This window comes from Archocentrus centrarchus, chromosome 5 (assembly GCF_007364275.1).
Source record: "Archocentrus centrarchus isolate MPI-CPG fArcCen1 chromosome 5, fArcCen1, whole genome shotgun sequence".
NCBI classification, from domain to species: Eukaryota; Metazoa; Chordata; class Actinopteri; order Cichliformes; family Cichlidae; genus Archocentrus; species Archocentrus centrarchus.
In genome coordinates this window covers 12,607,530-12,627,171 of record NC_044350.1, presented here as the reverse complement: position 1 = coordinate 12,627,171, position 19,642 = coordinate 12,607,530, and the positions used below count along the sequence as shown (strand labels likewise).

The following is a 19,642-nucleotide window of genomic DNA, read 5'->3' as shown; positions in this document are numbered from 1 at the left end:
ACCACATCTACTCCGGAGTCTTTCGCTATCTGGATGGGCTCTCGGTCCACTGTTTACCTCAGCTGTCAACGCCAGGTGAGAAATGTCTACTTTTATTTACTCTGGAAGAGGATGTAAAACTTTGCAAACAGAATTTGATACAAGTCTCGGAGTCAGAGAAGCTCACTTCTGACCGATGACAGTGATACTGAGGTGAGTTGTTGAGGTTTTCCTGAACTTTTCTGTCGGTAAGCTCTGCTGTTTCTGCTGCTGTTAGCCAACATTAGTGAAACTTTCTTTGAAGTAGATGTAACATTGTTGGACTTGGAGACTTAGTGAATAAACTCTCATATTTTATATGTATGTTTATCAGAGGGAAAGTGTGATTTTTAGGACACTCGAGCCTAACATTAGCTGACATAATGTTAGTTTATAACTGGCTGTTGTTGTTTAACCTAAACTGTCTGAAGAGTTGCATGTCTAATCTGTTAACAAGTAATTGTGCCAATATTAGAAATAAATAAACTTGTTTATGCTCATTGTCATATGTTAGAGCCCTGACCAGTTTAATCATAAATAGATCAACAAAACGTGCCTGAAATGGCAATCCAAAAGGTGCATAACCTGATCCCAGGACTGAACTGCCGCAGCTTAGCTTTACGATCAATCTGTGTTTTCATATTCTTTTGTGATTTCTTTAACCTAGTTTCCCTGCCAAGTTCAGTCTGTGCCTGAAAACACTGACAGCCAATCAAATTCTGTGGTGGGTTTGACTGCTTGCAATCACCATTTAAAACTGCTAATGGTCCACGGACCACATACCGAAGAACCAGGTCATTAGGACTAAATCCAGTACTCACCTGGACCACCTTTCTTGTAACTAGGAGTAACCAAGGCAGGCCTTTCTCCCAATCATGACCCAGCTCTGCGCATTAAGCAGATGCAAGCAACTTCAGCGTTTGGTGGAAGTGCTCTGGAGCACCTTGACTGTTTATGATTAATCTGAAATGGCTGCACAACCCAGGAAAACAACTGACTTGAAATTGGAACCTCAAGCCTCAAGTGGTCTGGTTGTATAACCGTAGAAATGCCAAACACAAAAATGAACTGAGACAATGCTTTTACAGTTTCAGGACTTTGACTGTAATGAAATGCAAACAATAGGCTGCTGGCTAGCTGACACATCAAATTTAAAATGTACTGGCTACCAGAGTGAGGGAGGCAGCAGGGCAACACAGTCCATAAACAAACACCCAAACGGCTGATCTGAGGATGTAATAGGACACAACAGGGTAGGACCTTTGGACTGATTTAGTTTACCTGTCAACTGGCATGTTCTTCTAAAGGCCTACAAATCTCTTTTAAAAACAAGACCACAAGAAATGATGGAGGATCTAACTGTATGCCCTTCAAACACCTATATGACCTGTCTTATGCTGACAGTTCAGGAGATGAGGCTTGAGGTGAGTAGAAAGAGGATGACATTTTATTAAAATGTGATGAGGTGGAATGATGATGTCCATCTCAGGCACTGTAGATGATGGCAGTGCAACATGGGAGCTTCCAGAAACCGGTGCACACTCCTATGTTTAATGGATTAATTCTAAATTTATGAGAAGGTATCACTTTGTTGGAAGATGTAATTACACAGTATTCAGTGTATATTTGTAATTACAATATTTCTTTTTTTCTTTTAAATAATCACAAGAAATGACTGATTGCATCTTTAAAATTATTTCTCTACCTGAGCCATTGTCCCACCGGACAGCTTTCCATCACACACCACCATTTTCACTTCATTGTTTTCCAACCTTGTTACTTCCAGCTCCATTTTTTCACTTTGTACCATTTTTTTCATGCTCCAACCCGAGCAACAACAACAACTCTTTTTGCTGTTCAAAAGTCAGTGATTCACTGTTACAGCAGTTGTCTCGTGCTTGTCTTGAGGTATTCCCTAGCTTAAAGCTCTACCCTGGGTAACAGTGGATTCCCTAAATGTGTAAAAACAAGAGGCGAATCTTACTCCAACACCAAACCAATTGCTGTATCAGAAAATTTAAAACCATGGGAACAAACAAACTAAAGCCTTCTCTCTCCCACAAACCAAAATCCAGATATCTATATGTATCTCTCAGACTTGCACTAGATACAACAAATGCGCTTTCCTGATAGTTACCCACAATGAGAGCCCAAACTAGACCTAAAACAAAACATTAAATTAGTCAAAATGGACAAGCCCCTATTTTTTCACTTACTGGCTCCAAATTCAGACAAAAATAGGGAGACCACACAGATAATGACATTTAACAGAAACAAGTATCTCATTAAATTATGCTAAAGAGAAATAAACAGTGACTAAACCTTTAAAAGAAGAAGAGCTAAACCCAAACTAAACCTAAACAAACCATGAGCTTGTCTGCTGAGAAGAGAGAGAGAATGTTAATGACCAGCCCATCTTTAAATAGTTAGCTGAGTGGTAACAGGTGTGATTTCTCCTATGACCCTGATCTCACACCCTGCCTGTTTCCTGCACAAACCAGAAAGAGGGAGGACAGAGCAGACAGAGTGGGAGGAATCATCACACTCATCAAATAAATTTATGGTGTTTGATATCTTGGTTGTGAGGGCTGCCAGCTGCAGCAGAAGAAGAGAGATGTTCGAAACACATGATGTTAGACTCAAACTGGCTTCTAAGCTAGTTTGAGTCTAAGCTGACATTTATGCTACTAATGTAGCTACTAAGGTCACCATTTTTTTTATGTTGAAGTGTGAACAAAAAAAAAAAACCACACAAAAACAAACAGTTTATATTTTGTACTTCAATATGAAAGCCATATGACAATATCATCAGACCAATAACATGGTAAGTTATGCAAAAATGTTAAAAGACAAAGTGAATGATTTGTTTCCAGAGGAAATGACTTGTGTTAAGAATGCAGTTAGCTTTCAGTCATTTGTACAACAATTGGCCATAAATTTATAAAAGATGGCATTATGTTACCTTTTTATTTAATCACTCATACAATGACAAAATCCACATTTTCAAAAGTACAGAATAAGGTCACGTTGTATTATGAAGAGCACGTACACACAGACAAAAAGACTAACTTTATGAGCCCTCACTTGAGATATAAAACTAAACGGATATGTAGTGCAAAAAAAGCCACATCAGGTATGCATTTCAAAATTACAAAACTACATTTATCACTGTTTATGCTGAGAATACAATACACAGATGATTTGTTGGCCTGTGGTTTTAGTGGTGATATTAAAAGAAGCTTTATTTACAGAGTTGTAATAGATTACAGTAACAGCTGGAATAATCTGATGTCTGACTCTTATTATGGGTGGTTGAGAGATCTGCAGAAAAACAAGCAAATGTTAAACAGGGAATTATTCATGTGTACACTGAACAGATTTTCATTAGTATTTACAATGTTAAGAGATTACAGGTGATAACTGCCTTACATTTACTGTACCTTATACATATCTCAGAGCTCAAACATCAGTGGACTTTCCAACACCACTGCTCTGTACCTGAGAGATTCATAAAAAGCATTATTATTGATCACAACAGAAGGTTCATTATTGACATTGAAAAAAAAAAAAAAAATCACACATTGAAAGTAACACAGCAGCCTTTCCATGTAAGAAAAGAGAGACTTCACTGAGTGATCAATACATCTGGGAGCAATTTACTGCCAGGGTGAATGAGGCACTTTGCATTTCTAATGTTTTTAACCAGATAACTATTCAGATTTGTACTGCACCTTGCCGCTGGGCAGATTCTTGCTCTGATCTTTTGGTTTGTGCTTGGACTTAGGCTTGGGCGCAACTGGTGGTTGTGTTTTCTTTGTGGATCCTGCAAGAATGCTGGAAGCCTCAGTTGGCTGAGCAACCACTGACTCCTTAACAGTGATTACGGGGGAGTTTTCCTCCACCTCTCCTCCAATAGCAGAGTGGTAGCTCTGACTGGAACTGCTGAATCCACTGATACTCTCTCCCGACGACTCCGAGCTGTCCACTGAAACAAAGAAAAGCTTTTTCGTTAACATGGTACACGCACGGATGATTGAATACAGTAACAACCCAAGTCTATCAACTGTGTCATGTAGTGGTGAAAAAAGCTCCCAAATATAGCCTACAGCTGAGGCCCAAACAGCTTTATAGCAATCAGATGTGCTTTTGAAATGCCTCTGCCATCCTTGAAAGTAATCTGCTTTGACCTCTGACCCCATTCCTTGTAGAGGAAATTCTCTCAGGCTTGAAACATGATACCCTGATACCAGTGAACTTGTTCAGGGGTCATCAGAAACAGTCTCATAGTAATAAGAAATTGTGGATTACGTCGAGGTTTACACTTTCTTTCTAAATGAATAATCTGGTTCATGTAAAATATCATCTTCATTTGGTTATATGACTTCATAAATGTATTACATTTTTTACTCTGATCAAAGTCACAAAGTTTCACTCACACAGTAAATTTTGGCTTTCACTCTCATGGTCCAGATCATCCTCCTCCAGGCCTCCAGGGGGTGATGCATATCCTCCAAGGCCCCCTGCAGTCACCCTCTGCTTTGGCCCACACAAGTACCCCACGGGAGAGAGGGAGCCCCGTCCAGAGGAAGAGGAGGAAGAAGAGCTGCTCCTTGAACCAGCTGACTTTGGCCGCACTCCTGGAAGCTCGTCCTGTGATACACATGATCCCACAGAGAACAGGCCCCTGTTCTCTGCAACAAGGAGATGAGAACGAGTTTCAGGAGAGGGATTGTAATAAGTAGGGGAAAGTCAGAGATCAATTTAAAAAGATCACATTATCCTTTGAATAAACACTTACCTCTCCCCATCAGTACACAGTTGATGGCTCGATCATTGATCGCTGCCTCGCTGGGCTGAATGTCCATAAAAGGCTTGTTTCCAATACCTAAAAACACTCTCTCCTGCAAACGGACCTCTAAAAAAAAAAAAAAGTCCAATCATTAGTTTAATTTAGTGGCACATAAGCTGCAAACTAACAAGTGAAATGTCACACTCACAGACTAATTCTGCAGCTAGATACGCTGTGCTGACTTTCTTTCTTTAATGAAATGAAACCCACAAAGATTCAGCCAATCACACATAGAAGTGCTCATGAAGTATAGCTGGTGTGTTTATGTGTAGGTGTCATACCTCTGTTGTGTATAGCCTGTTCCCAGAGTATCCGTTCCAGGTCCCTAGTCCAGGCCTCCTTCACTTCATGGTTGACTGCTTGCAGTGTGTATGTGTCCTGGCTTTTCCTCTTTCTGAACCAGATCTCGAAACATAAGCCACTGTCACCTGTGTTTTGGGTCATTCCTATGTCAGAGGTCTAAATACAGAGAAAGATAATGTGTCCGTGATAGATGGTAGTTTTTAAAATTCACCAAGCAGCTTGGTAAAAGCACCGGCAAACATCCAAGACAGCCTGTGGAGTGTGTCAGACACAGACTTCAAAATGAAGAGCTGAGTTTGTGTTAAAATAGTGACTCTTATGAGGGGGAGACGTCTGAAATAAGGATATTTGCACATTTTCACAAAAGGACTGTTTTTTTTTTGTTATTTTTATAAGTTTACCAAAGTTTACTTTGGTTCAGCAGTGAACTAAAGTTTATTGGCCCTTTCACACAAATTGTGGGATTACTCAGTAAAACTCAAAATGTCATGACATTGTAATTGTATTTGTTTCAGTGGAACACAACTTCTGTTTTTATAATCAACTTTTACTTTTTATATGTGTAATATTTATATATCATTTGTCAAATGGGGTAAAAAGTACAGGTCAAGGCCAAGTTGTGTTTTTGTGTGTGTGTGTGTTTGCATGTGTGTGTGCCATCAAGTTTTCCACTGAAAGCGAGTGATCAATAATTCTTCCTAAATTGTAACACAGAGTGAAAAAGCTGTGAGTGTAAAAATCAGTTACAGCACAAATGAGTTTGTATTAAGAGATTTCCTTGTGATTTGTTAGAAAAAGGAAGTTATATGTATGAACTTGATGAATCACAGCAAATTTATCAAGTGTGCAGTACATGTACCTTGAATGACTGTTTGTAGATGTATGTGTCATTTCCTACATCAGTCTTCCTGGTCTTGCTAAAGAGAACGAGTTCATGAAAAAGAAAAATGTGGCGGAAACATTTTTTCTTCCTGAAGGTTACCAAGAACTCATCCTGGCGAATCAGCTGTCCTTGTTCCTTTAGATTAACCTGTAATGCACAGAAAGGGAGATTAAATGTGGCTCAGTGGCAGTCAGGTACAGTGCTGCAGTCACTGCACAGCAAATGCAAAAAGTAGATTCTAACTGTACAATGCTTTTATCATTATCAGCCTTCTAAATTCATCTCAAACAAATGTAAGCAGCCAAAATAGAATCTGAACTTTTATTATTTTTGACATTTGTTCAAGTTTGCATACTGACAAAATTCCTTTGAATGTCGACTCCCTTAGCTGTCAGATAGTGGAGCTGCAGACCACCATCCCCCCACACACACCACCGCGTTTCACATTCATGGAAAAAAAAATTTGAATATAATCTTTCTTTCTTATGAATCCTATCTTGTCCTAACCAGTGACTTACATAATGACTTGCCAGTACTGTTGCAAAAAACCAAGAAATAATGATGATTATCTAAGAGCATTAGTATTTACAGATGTCGTAGATCTGCCTGTACCTGCTTCCCAACTCTACTGCTAAAATTCCACAGATGTTGCTCAATAGTTGGCATGTCAAACCACAGTAATAGTTCTTATAAATGTATACACTAGTATATAGATATAATACATATGCATACTATATTTTGTAATATGTATACAACACTTGAAAACCTCTTTCTGGTAATCCTGTTAATCAACTAACACAAAACTAAAGCGACTGAGGTCCTCCTTACGTCACAGTGGTGAATGGCATCCATCGCCAGCAAGTTGTTGCCATGGCGAAGCTGGAAGTGGATGACCTCAAGGGCTGCTTTAAGTTCAGCAATCTCTCGCATTTGTCCCGGATCACACTCCCTCACCATGTCCTGCAGCAGCAAGCTGTATTTACTAATGCGCTGTACAGGCTTCAACAGGTACGACCATAAGTCCATTCTATCACCCAGCTTCAGCTGCTTTTGCTGGTAGGACAAAAGAGGAGACAAAGCAGTACTGTTATAAGAGGACTGGCATGTATAGGAGCTGAAAAGGTGTTTGATTTGGTGGAAGTCTCGTGCATATATTATGGGATATGGGCTGAGTGAGATTAGAAGAAAATTCTTTCAATAAATGCTTTTTTTTTTTTTTAATGGTCAAATCATACCTAATATAAATTTGACTACTTGTGCACCTCTGGATTGCTCCCAGTGCTCCTGTTATGTTTAGGTCACTTCTTGCAAGTCCTGTTAAGACCACTAGCACATAAGCATCAGGGTTATTATAGTTAACGAAAACGAACGAAATAACGAAAACTGAAATTGAAAAAACATTGTCGTTAACTGAAATAAATAAAAACTAAAATTAAAAGGAAGAAACGACAACTAACTGAAACTGAATTGTGAGTTTACAAAACTAACTAAAACTAACTGAAATTATAGATATTGTTATTTTTTCAAAAGTCTTGTGGATTGATATGAAATCATTTTTTTCCTCTCTCCGAGTTTAAGCTCGGAACGCCGTCGGGCAAATGGGTGCGCATGTGCGTGCGTGCGCACACCGCGCTGCTCCTCAGAGAGTCCCATGTGGTGTTTTTTTTTTTTTTTTTTTACTATGATAGCACAGATAGCAGCGAGTGTCTTGTTGTGAATGATGTTGTGGATGATGTACGGAACACTTCTTAGTCAGGAAAAAAAACACCAACATCAAAGTAGACCTGAGAAGCGCACACAAGGCAGCTACGGAAACCGCTCTCATCCTACAAGGCAACCCTGCCTGCACCTCCAGAGAAACGTGACTACTCGTCGGGTCAACGCAGCCCACAACGTTGTGTTTAGTCCTTGTGCGTTTCCGGCTACTTTATCAGTCAGATAATAACAATCAGGACTAATAATCAAAGCATCAATATAAGGACTCACAAATGTCAGCAAATTCCTGGAGGGAGCTGCTGAAACTATGGGAATGGACGTGAAGAAATGAAGAAAGTGAAAAAACAGGGACAAATATGTTTGCACCCTGAAAACTGAGCACAAAGAGCGAGGACCAAAAAACCCCCAGCACACAACCACAAGGTAATTAACACACGCAATCCAGCTATACATGCATAAATGCGGACATGAGGTCGGACACTTCCGTAGGCTACATAGGCCGCAAAGACCCTGCAAGTCTAATCAGCGAGCATCTAACCAAGTAGCTCCAAAACAGAAGCAGCATCAGGTGGAGAGAACATCAGGATGCAGCTGGATTTGAGCAAAAAACTATTTAAGCATAAAAATTCAAAAACAATAAATAATACAGCTTCATCAACTGCACCAAAGAATAAAACAATTAAATGTGGATTGTTAAACATTAGGTCTCTCTCTTCCAAGTCCCTATTAGTAAATGATTTAATAATTGATCAACGTATTGATTTATTCTGTCTTACAGAAACCTGGTTACAGCAGGATGAATATGTTAGTTTAAATGAATCAACACCCCCGAGTCACAGTAACTGTCAGAATGCTCGAAGCACAGGTCGAGGAGGAGGATTAGCTGCAATCTTCAATTCCAGCTTATTAATTAATCAAAGACCCAGAAAAAGTTTTCATTCTTTTGAAAGCCTGACTCTTAGTCTTGTCCATCCTAATTGGGAAAATCAAAAACCTGTTTTATTTGTTATTATCTATCGTCCACCTGGTCCCTACTCAGAGTTTCTGTCTGATTTCTCAGACTTTTTATCTGATTTAGTGCTCAGTTCAGATAAAATAATTATAGTGGGTGATTTTAACATCCATGTAGATGCTGAGAATGACAGCCTCAACACTGCATTTAATCTATTGTTAGATTCAATTGGCTTCTCTCAAAATGTAAAGGAGCCCACCCACCACTTTAATCATACTCTGGATCTTGTCCTAACATATGGCATAGAAACTGAAGACTTAACAGTATTCCCTGAAAGCCCCCTCCTGTCTGATCATTTCTTAGTAACATTTACATTTACTTTAATGGATTACACAGCAGTGGGGAATAAGTTTAATTACAGTAGAAGTCTTTCTGAAAGTGCTGTAACTAAGTTTAAGGATCTAATTCCTTCATTGTTATGCTCTTCAGTGCCATGTGCCAACACAGTGCAGAGCAGCTACCTAAACTCTGCTCCCAGTGAGGTCGATTATCTCGTCAATAGTTTTACATCCTCACTGCGTATAACTTTGGATACTGTGGCTCCTCTGAAAAGGAAAGCTTAAAATCAGAAGTGCCTGACTCCGTGGTATAATTCACAAACGCACAGCTTAAAGCAGATAACCCGAAAGCTGGAGAGGGAATGGCGTCTCACTAAATTAGAAGATGCTCATTTAGCCTGGAAAAAGAGTTTGTTGCTCTATAAAAAAGCCCTCCGTAAAGCTAGGACATCTTACTATTCATCATTAATTGAAGAAAATAAGAACAACCCCAGGTTTCTTTTCAGCACTGTAGCCAGGCTGACAAAGAGTCAGAGCTCTGTAGAGCCGAGTATTCCTTTCACGTTAACTAGTAGTGACTTCATGGATTTCTTTACAAATAAAATTTTAGACATTCGAGAAAAAATTATTCATAACCATCTCAAAGATTATTCTTCATGTTCGGCTGCTTTCAGCACTGCTGGTATTTGTTTAGACTCTTTTGCTCCAGTTGATCTTTCAGAGTTAACTTCAATAGTTACTTCCTCCAAACCAGCAACATGTTTATTAGATCCCATTCCTACTAGACTGTTCAAAGAAGTCTTTCCAGTTATTGATGCTTCAATCTTAAAAATGATCAATCAGTCTTTATTAGTTGGCTATGTACCACAGACCTTCAAGGTGGCTGTAATTAAACCTCTGCTTAAAAAGCCATCACTTGACCCAGCTGTCTTAGCTAATTATAGGCCAATCTCCAACCTTCCTTTTCTCTCAAAGATTCTTGAAAGAGTAGTTGTAAAACAGCTAACTGATCATCTGCAGAGGAACGGTTTATCTGAAGAGTTTCAGTCAGGTTTCAGAATTCATCACAGTACAGAAACAGCATTAGTGAAGGTTACAAATGATCTTCTTAGAGCCTCTGACAGTGGACTCATCTCTGTTCTTGTCCTGTTGGACCTCAGTGCAGCTTTTGATACTGTTGACCATAACATTTTATTACAGAGATTAGAGCTTGCTATAGGTATTAAAGGTACTGCACTGCAGTGGTTTGAATCATATTTATCTCATAGACTCCAATTTGTTCATGTAAATGGGGAGTCTTCTTCAGACAGTAAGGTTAATTATGGAGTTCCACAGGGTTCTGTGCTAGGACCAATTTTATTTACATTATACATGCTTCCCTTAGGCAGTATTATTAGAAAGCACTGCATCAATTTTCATTGTTATGCAGATGATACTCAGCTTTACCTATCAATGAAGCCAGATGACACACATCAATTAGTTAAACTGCAGGAATGTCTTAAAGATATTAAGGCCTGGATGACCTCTAATTTCCTGCTTCTAAATTCAGATAAAACTGAAATTCTTGTTCTCGGCCCCACAAATCCTAGAAACATGGTGTCTAACCAGATACTTACTCTGGATGGCATTACTTTGGCCTCCAGTAACACTGTGAGAAATCTTGGAGTCATTTTTGACCAGGATATGTCCTTCAATGCACATATTAAACAAATATGTAGGACCGCTTTTTTGCATTTGTGCAATATTTCTAAAATTAGAAACATCCTTTCTCAGAGTGATGCTGAAAAGCTCATTCATGCATTTATTACTTCTAGGCTGGATTATTGTAATTCATTATTATCAGGCTGTCCTAAAAGCTCCCTGAAAAGCCTTCAGCTGATCCAAAATGCTGCAGCTAGAGTACTGACAGGGACTAGAAAGAGAGAGCAGATTTCTCCCATATTGGCTTCTCTTCATTGGCTCCCTGTTAAATCTAGAATAGAATTTAAAATTCTTCTCCTCACATACAAGGTCTTGAATAATCAGGCACCATCTTATCTCAAAGACCTCATAGTACCATATCACCCCAACAGAGCACTTCGCTCTCAGACTGCTGGCTTACTTGTGGTTCCTAGGATACTTAAGAGTAGAATGGGAGGCAGAGCCTTCAGCTTTCAGGCGCCTCTTCTGTGGAACCAGCTTCCTGCTTGGATTCGGGAGACAGACACCCTCTCTATTTTTAAGATTAGGCTTAAAACTTTCCTTTATGATAAAGCTTATAGTTAGGGCTGGATCAGGTGACCCTGAACCATCCCTTAGTTATGCTGCTATAGGCCTAGTCTGCTGGGGGGTTCACATAATGCACTGTTTCTCATTCACCTTATTTACTTTGTTTATACTCCACTCTGCATTTAATCATTAATTGATATTAATCTCTGGCTCTCTTCCACAGCATGTCTTTCTCTCCCCTCAGCCCAACCGGTCGCGGCAGATGACTGCCCCTCCCTGAGCCTGGTTCTGCTGGAGGTTTCTTCCTGTTAAAAGGGAGTTTTTCCTTTCCACTGTCGCCAAGTGCTTGCTCATAGGGGGTCGTTTTGACTGTTGGGTTTTCTCTGTATTATTGTAGGGTCTTTACCCACAATACAAAGCGCCTTGAGGCGACAGTTTGTTGTGATTTGGCGCTATATAAATAAAATTGAATTGAATTGAATTGAATTGAATGTAGCTGTTGTTAATCTGCTGCACTGAGGCTGAACTTTATTGGGAGTTTATTGTAGAATTTATCGAGTTTTGGAGTTCATATTGTTAGCAGTTTCTCCCTGTTGATGTTCATGTGTGTCCTTAATATTACACACATTTAGCATGTAGTTCTGCTGTCTGTGAACAGTTGGTTGCTGAATTTATTTCTTTAAAGGGTATCTTTAAAGCGTATCTGATTAAGTATGAAAATACTAAAACTAATACTGAAACTAACTAAAACTAAGCATAAAACCAAAAATAAAAACTAATAAAAACGAGCAAAACCACTCTGAAAACTAATTAAAACTAACTGAATTAGAGAAAAAAAAGTAAAAACTAACTAAAACTAAACTATAATGTAAAATCCAAAACTATTATAAACTCTGATAAGCATTTGTAATTTCGACTTGGAGGATAATTACTGGTGTTGAGAGCTGTGTCTCCTAAATTAGAAGAAGTCAACAAGGGATTTCCCGTCATTTTTAAATTTGTCCTCCAGCTTTGTCAACAATGTCTTCAACTGCAATGTCCCAAGGCATCAGAGGGAGAACATTCACCACATAAACTGTGGTGTGTGGTACCATTGTGCTGCTGTGTGGTTGTGCTGTGAAACAGACCCCCCACCCCCCACCCCAAAAAGAAAAAAATGAAATTCAACTTGAAGGGTCTATGTTTTGACACAATTTTTTTGATGCATTTTGAAAATCCAGTTCAGATCACAGATGCAGGTGTGCACGTGGTCAAAATGAAAGAAAAACAAAAAAACAGTGCTACTGTAGGTGAGGTCCAGAGGTGCACAAAGAGACGGCCTTGAAGGGGACGGGTATGATTTTTGGATTAACATATCATCACATCATATCACCATCATCAACATCATTAACTTAAGTTCAAAGTGGCCACATATCTGTGGCATTCTGGACAGAGGTTCCACCTTTGTGTTCTCACCTTGAAAAAAGCCTGTCCATGATTGATGAGAAGACTGTCAGACTGTGGTTTGTTCTTGCTGTAAAGGGCGTACAGAGCAAAGTTTTCTCTCTAAAATGGAAAATAAATGCAAATGATTAGTCAGTTATGTCACAACTTCATGCGCAGTGCATCACAATTCCAGTGAATTTTTTTGTCTTGGCAGTAGAAAACATCAGTATACAGTCAGGACACATCTGAAAGTAACTGATTATGCAATTATGCACCAATTTGCGGTGTTAGGCTCAAAACACAAAACCACAGACCACTACTCATCATTAAACAGCTGCCAGAACTGATACTGATTGTGTCACTGAAAAACTAATGATTCAGGGTTAAGAAACACTATATATATATATATATATATATATGGCTGTCAAAAATATAATCAGTTTTTCAAGAGTTTTATTTTTCCTTAAAGCAAGACTGAGACATGGCACCTACATGACGTAGAAAGCAGCGTCCTATTCTGAAGGGTTCATTCACACAGCTCTCCAACTCATTCAGGAAATAATGTCGGTGGAAGTCATGGAGTTTTTCTAAGTTACCAAAGATGCTCCCCCTCTGGCCCCTGAGGTCCTGAGGGACATCTGACCTCTCCAGCTCAGGAAAGTAGTGCTCTCGAATGTAGCCCAGAGCGTTCACATACTCCCTCTCTGTGGACAGTAGCTCCTCCATGATTCTCTGTACTTTCCTGTCCCACATGCAGGAAATGAAACCCAGGTGAGCTCAGTTTTACATTGTGTATGTGTGGGTAGCAATTTCTTCATATGACAGCTGGTGAACATTTGTGCCATTCATGGATACATTTTAATATAGTTTGCCACGTGTTGGACAGCCTTTTGCTCTAGATTACAGGTGAGGAGGAGGTATTACTTACAAAACATTGCTGCCGTTGATTTCTGTTGGTGTGAGTAATGTCTCTGGAGTCCTGACATCTTCAGGGCTCCGGGTGGAGTCTATATATCCTTCACCCTTCCCTTCATTACGGTCTCTTTCTGATTTTCTGATCAGGTTTCCTGGCCAAAGTCTCTTGTTATGGGAAAAAGGCACATTTTGGATGGGCTGCTGATATTGTTCCAGTGACTGTGTCTTACTATGACAGTGCTTGTGACTCACACTTAAAGGTGAAAAACCAGGGCTGCTTGTCAAATGAGGGCTCACATGTGAGCCCTCGCTTAGGGACCGACTCAAAGGTTGGTGCAATGGAAGCTCCTCGCCGCCTTTTGTTGAGCTTACATTTCTTAGATCTGTTTCACTGTGGTGCTCTCTTGGCCTCAACTTGCTTTCTTGGTGGCAGTTACTGACTTGTGGGAAATCGAGTATGTTTTCCCCAATTTTATCGGGTCTTTCGGGTAACTGCAGTGCTTTGGAATCTTTGTCTTTGCTCTCTTTGAAGTCACGGTGGTTGAGGTATGCAGCACTGGTGCTAAGCTGTGGGGCCAAGGACTGTTCTGCTTCTGCTATCACACTGCGTTTCTCCTCTTTCTCCATTTTTCCATAGTCCCCTGGAGGGTTTGCAGCTGTGGTCTGTTGGATCTGGTTCTTATCTATGTTTTTTTTCTTCTTCTGCATCTCCTTAAGACGCTGCCTGACTTCTTGGCTCTGGACCCAGGCTGCATTCCACACTCTCATTGCTCCTGAAGCCCCTGATCCCACGGTGCAGGCTTTAGCTTTCACAGCCTGGAAGTGAGGGATGGAGAATTCACCACCTAATCTCTCCTCATACATTTGGAGTGTATTTAGGCTCTGAGCTGAGTAACGCCCCTGCTCTACCTGTTCCAAAAAATGACTGCAATCTTTGACCAGGGCAGATGCCTAGACAAAGTGAGTGATTGAAAGAAAAGAAAACATTTTAGAAAGTAGAAAGTAAAAATATTTACAAAGGGCAAAAAAAGAAAACGAATTCTTCAAATTGTCAGGAGCCACTATGAAACACAAACCTTTTCACAGAAGGTGTACACGTGCACAAGTGCGTCCAGTTCTTTGTATAGCTGTTCTGCACGCAATATGAAGTCTTCTACATTGGATCTGAAAGTGCTGATGAGAGTTTGAAAAATATCTTTTGCAATGCTGCTATCGCTGGACCCAAAAATCCCCTCTGCCTCCCTCACAAGGATCAAGGCGTTCTGTTGTTTTTCCTGTGATAAATGACGAAAGTGTTAAGTGGACTGCATTTCCTTCCCCGCTCTCCTTTGCAGTTTGCTGATATCACTGTAGCAATTAAAATATTTTAAGTGTATGGAAAACACATGGACAATGTAATATAAAAGGTTTTTGTTATGGGGGGGGGGGGGGGGGGGGGGGGGTACCTTAGACTGAGAAAGAAATACATGAAAGTCCTGCAAGGCCTTTTCAGTGCACACCAGGGTATCATCTGTTGGGTAAGAGTCCTTCAGTCTCTGTTCACCTTCTGTGCTGAACCACATCCCAGCCTATAAGACATAATGCTGCCCTTATGCATTGAAACTTTGTACATGTCGCTTGGCCAGTTAAAAGCATAACTGTTAGATGTTTAAACACATATTGTAAACAGACTAAGAGTAGTAGAAATACCATGCTGATTTTGGCCTCCATCTCTCTTAGCCGGAAAAGGAACTCCAGCTGTTGAAGTGACACGTTAGATCTCATCACCAGTGTGTGAAGCTTCTCCTCCACTTGGTTATAGAGACTTGTCACCGACTCCAAAGCATCTCTGCAAAAGAAGGATATGAAAGAAAACAACACTGACTCTAAAGTGTATTGTGAGGTTGCATTTATAAAGCAGTTTAATGTGGGAGTAAATGGCTTTTTAAACAGAATCACTTTAGAAAATTCTGACAGCCATCATACATATAAATTGTGCATAAATGCCAAATGTTTTCAGTTGGTAAAATGTCTGAACTACAGGCAGGCTGGTTCACTCTTCCACTACAGAGTCATGCTGCTGTAATAGATGCAATATACAGGTTAGCATTGTCAAGCTGAAAAAGACATCTGGATGGGAGCATATGCAGCGCTAAAACCTGTATATACCTTTCAGCGTAGATGTCAACGCTGCCAATTCCATAGGTACTGATGCACCCCCACACCACCAGAGATGCAGGCTTTTGAACTGAGTGCTGATAACAAGCTGGATGGTCTCTCCACTTTAGTCTAGAGAATGTGGCATCCATTTTTTTTTTAAAAGGATTTCAAATTTTGATTCATCTGACCAGTTTTCCACTTTGCTTCAGTCTATTTTAATTGAGATTTGGCCCAAATAAGATGGCAGTGTTTCTGGATCATGTTCTCATATGGCTTCTTCTTTGACAATGATTGGCGGAAGCGTTCTTGATCCCATGCACTGATTTCCATGACAGAATCATACCTGCTTTTAATGCAATGCTGCCTGAAGGCCCAAAGATCACGGGGATCCAGTATTGATTTTCAGCCTTCTTGCTTGCACACAGTGATTTCTCCAGATACACTATATTGCCAAAAGTATTCACTCAGTCATCCAAATGATTGAATTCAGGTGTTCCAATCACTTCCATGGCCACAGGTGTATAAAACCAAGCACCTAAGCATACAGACTGCTTTTATAAACATTTGTAAAAGAACACCTGTGCAACAAGACCAGTTGTTAAATTTCCTCACTACTAAATATTCCACAATCAGCTGTTAGTGGTATTATAACAAAGTAAAAGCCACTGGGAACAACAGCAACTCAGCCACAAAGTGGTACCGTGTAAAATGATAGAGCGGGGTCACCGGATGCTGAGGGCTCAGAGGTCGCCAACTTTCTGCAGAGTCAATCACCACAGAACTGCAAACTTCATGTGACCTTCAGGTTAGCTCAAGAACAGAGCATACAGAGCTTCATGGAATGGGTTTCCATGGCTGAGCCATAGCCAAGCCCAGAACTGCACCCAAGCCTTAGCCAAGCCCACGCCATGTGCAATGCAAAGCATTGAATGCAGTGCTGTAAAGCATGCCTCCACTAGCAGTGGAGATGTGTTCTCTGGAATGATAAATCATGCTTCTCTGTCTGGCAGTCGGATGAACGAATCTGGGTTTGGTGGTTGCCGGGAGAATGGTACTCGTCTGACTGCATTGTGCCAACATTTTGCAGGTGCCCACACAGCCACGCAGATTTTTTTTTTTTTCCCCACTTAATTGACACAATTACAGTAGACATGTTCTCAGGAAGGTGTAGGCGTCCTTGATTTACTTCTTCCTCACATGCCTGTTGGTGTTGTTGTACCCACCATATCCATTTAGTGAAATTTAGTGATTCTCAGGATGGTTTCACCCAACCTACTATAGAGCTGTTTCAAGGCTTAATTATCCCAGATAACTGAGAAGAACATGTGGGTGTTAAAACCTTTCATTTTTAGAGTAGCCCAACTATTAACAATTATTATTATTAATTGAAAACATCACAGTCCCAAATTTAAATATAGTGGACTGTACAAGGAAAGTTGCATAGTATGGCAAATGCAAATACAAGATCACAGATGTACTTTATCAGAGTAGATATCATGTGATGTGCTGTGGCAGGCAGGTTTTAGGACTCCAATGCAGGACTTGAGACAGGACTTTAACTTAAACTATTACTGGAAACAAAGGACTGACAGAGATGGACAGGAGCCAGCAGAACAAACTAGGAAACTCACTTAATCAGAAATACACACAGACAGGAGGGCTCACAGCGGAAGGGACGCCAACAATGATGACGCAACAGAGACCAGAAGAAAACACAGACAAGGTAATCAGGGAGATAGGACACATCAGAGGGAACACAGCTGAACTGGATATAAAGAACACAACACAAGGACTACCAAAGTAAAACAGGAAGTGGCAAACAGAGACCTGGATTAAGACATGTGAACTTTATACAAAGACAGAAGATAAAAAAAGGACAGACTAAACACAGGGCAGAGACAAACAGAGTGACACTGAGGCAAAAACACAAAGGAGGCAAGAACACTTGGAGAGTAACATAACCAGAACCCACAAACAACTAAAGAACCAAAACCCTAGGAATATCAATATCAAAAACCTGATCAGGAATTATAATACAAGGAGTACCAAGACTGCAAAATCCACCATAAACCAAGAATCAACACAGACAAAACAGAGCTTAAAATTTCAAACCAGAAAACTCAGAGTCCTAGATCGAGGAACATGACAGTAGATGCTGCAAAGTGTATGTGAAATGTAGTTTGAGAACTTTGTCATATACTTATACTTTGTTTTGCAGTCCATACTATACTGAATACAATGAGCTGGATAAGAAGAACATCAATAAGTCACAAATGATATCTGATACCTGTAGTCCTCAGACTGTGGAAATCTGAACTCCTCTTTCTTCATCCTGGCCAGAAAAGCCCCTCCTTCCCTTTGCAAAGTCACCAGTCTCGCCTCTTCCAGCACCTCTTTCATTAAAACCTTCTGTTCCTGAATGCATTGTTGCACTTCCTGTTTTAATCCACAGAGCAAGCCAAAATGTGAGTATGTGACACCTGTTCCAAAAGTGGGCACACTCTAATTTCATAACAATACAGTACACACATATATGTGTTACCTGAGCTGTGTCCATTTGGCTTCTCTTATCCACCCTCTTAATGGCCTTTTGCAACAAACTGTCAGCTCCTCGCAGGTCAGTCATAAATGAAACGAGTCTCTGAAATGAAACGTTCCACCATACTGAAATGAGGCAGCGCCAGGCAGAAGCAATCCCATTTTATGATCACAGTTCTGATGATATAATAAACTTTAACTTACCAGCAGTTTACTGACCTAATGTATAAGAAATGTTAAATGTGTTTTCCACTTGTTTTGTAGTCACCATCATGGTTTAATGCTGAGCTAGATTACCTTTCAATTAGCTTGTAGCGTTAGATTGAAAAAATGGTAATATAAATGGTTTGAGAGCCTTGGCTCATGGATTCTTTATTTTCTCTTTTTAGTCTGGCATTCTGCTTTGCAAATGTTTGGTATTTCAAATATACTGAAATATCATGTATTTTATGCTACTGTATATACTGTACAAAGTAATCACCCTGCTTGTCAAAGTAGCATGCATTTTCTAAATGAACTAGTGGCCTTGGCTGAGCCACTGAGAGTCTGCAGTGATCAGTGTTGCTTAACCAGGATAAACTATCTGCTTAATGTGAGGAATTAACACTATAATAAATGATCTCATTCATCATTCAGATGAGACTTTGCACTTTCCCCTGTGACCACACCCTCCCTCCGCTCAAAGATGAAAAGCAAAGCAGAGCTAAAGAACATCAGAGATTGCGCATGCATGGTGTGGGTGGGTAATTTCAACTGTGTTGAACTGTGGTTGAACATTTTTAATCACCAGAGACCACCCCACAGTTTATTAGAGTGATGTAATTAGGATGCAATACCACCAACAGAGCAGCTGTGTAGGCTGAGAGTGAATTTTTAGTACCTGATGGAACTGCAGCCACTCAGAGTGACTGTAAGTGAAGGTACCTCCAAAGTCAGAGGTTAGCTGGGAAGCTTCCACTGTCTTGTTTAGGGCTTTCATAGTGGTCACCAAATCCATCTAACGGACAAAGGCAAAGGCTTTGTAAGGAAGGAAAAATCACACTCATTCATTTTTGCTATTAGTGAAATTAAAAAATAATGAGTAGGGACATGAGATGTGTTTTGATGTCTGACCTGCAGACCAGGGTGTTTCTCAGGTCGTGGACAAGTGTCTTTATCCATTAGCATGACAATACTGTGGACAGCATGGAGAGCTTGCTCCTGAAGCAGAAAATGAATACTGTAGGTTAGGGCAATGCTGTCAAGGGTTCTTAAGTGGTAAATGTATTCCTGACTTTTTTCTCATTTATGCTAAAACCTTAATAACCACAGACCTACAGTGCACTTTGTACTGTGCATCAGGCCAGTGGATCTGGTAG

General features: G+C 40.1%; 1 protein-coding gene across 1 annotated transcript in view; it reads right to left on the bottom strand.

The window, feature by feature from the left end:
- Positions 1 to 2,802: 2,802 nt before the first annotated feature.
- quob (quattro b) overlaps positions 2,803 to 19,642 on the bottom strand; it is a 30,425-nt gene continuing 13,585 nt past the window's right edge. Inside the window, exons 7-24 of the mRNA XM_030730444.1 lie at positions 19,398 to 19,484; positions 19,165 to 19,281; positions 18,289 to 18,387; positions 18,034 to 18,182; positions 15,297 to 15,435; positions 15,053 to 15,175; positions 14,684 to 14,881; positions 13,621 to 14,558; positions 13,185 to 13,434; positions 12,723 to 12,812; positions 6,882 to 7,106; positions 6,030 to 6,200; positions 5,149 to 5,326; positions 4,817 to 4,933; positions 4,455 to 4,709; positions 3,750 to 4,003; positions 3,459 to 3,516; positions 2,803 to 3,339 (exon numbers count right to left, since the gene is read on the bottom strand). Coding sequence (XP_030586304.1) covers positions 3,478 to 3,516; positions 3,750 to 4,003; positions 4,455 to 4,709; positions 4,817 to 4,933; positions 5,149 to 5,326; positions 6,030 to 6,200; positions 6,882 to 7,106; positions 12,723 to 12,812; positions 13,185 to 13,434; positions 13,621 to 14,558; positions 14,684 to 14,881; positions 15,053 to 15,175; positions 15,297 to 15,435; positions 18,034 to 18,182; positions 18,289 to 18,387; positions 19,165 to 19,281; positions 19,398 to 19,484 — 3,429 coding nt within the window. The 3' untranslated portion in view covers positions 2,803 to 3,339; positions 3,459 to 3,477. The remainder of the gene's footprint in view (positions 3,340 to 3,458; positions 3,517 to 3,749; positions 4,004 to 4,454; positions 4,710 to 4,816; positions 4,934 to 5,148; positions 5,327 to 6,029; positions 6,201 to 6,881; positions 7,107 to 12,722; positions 12,813 to 13,184; positions 13,435 to 13,620; positions 14,559 to 14,683; positions 14,882 to 15,052; positions 15,176 to 15,296; positions 15,436 to 18,033; positions 18,183 to 18,288; positions 18,388 to 19,164; positions 19,282 to 19,397; positions 19,485 to 19,642) is intronic.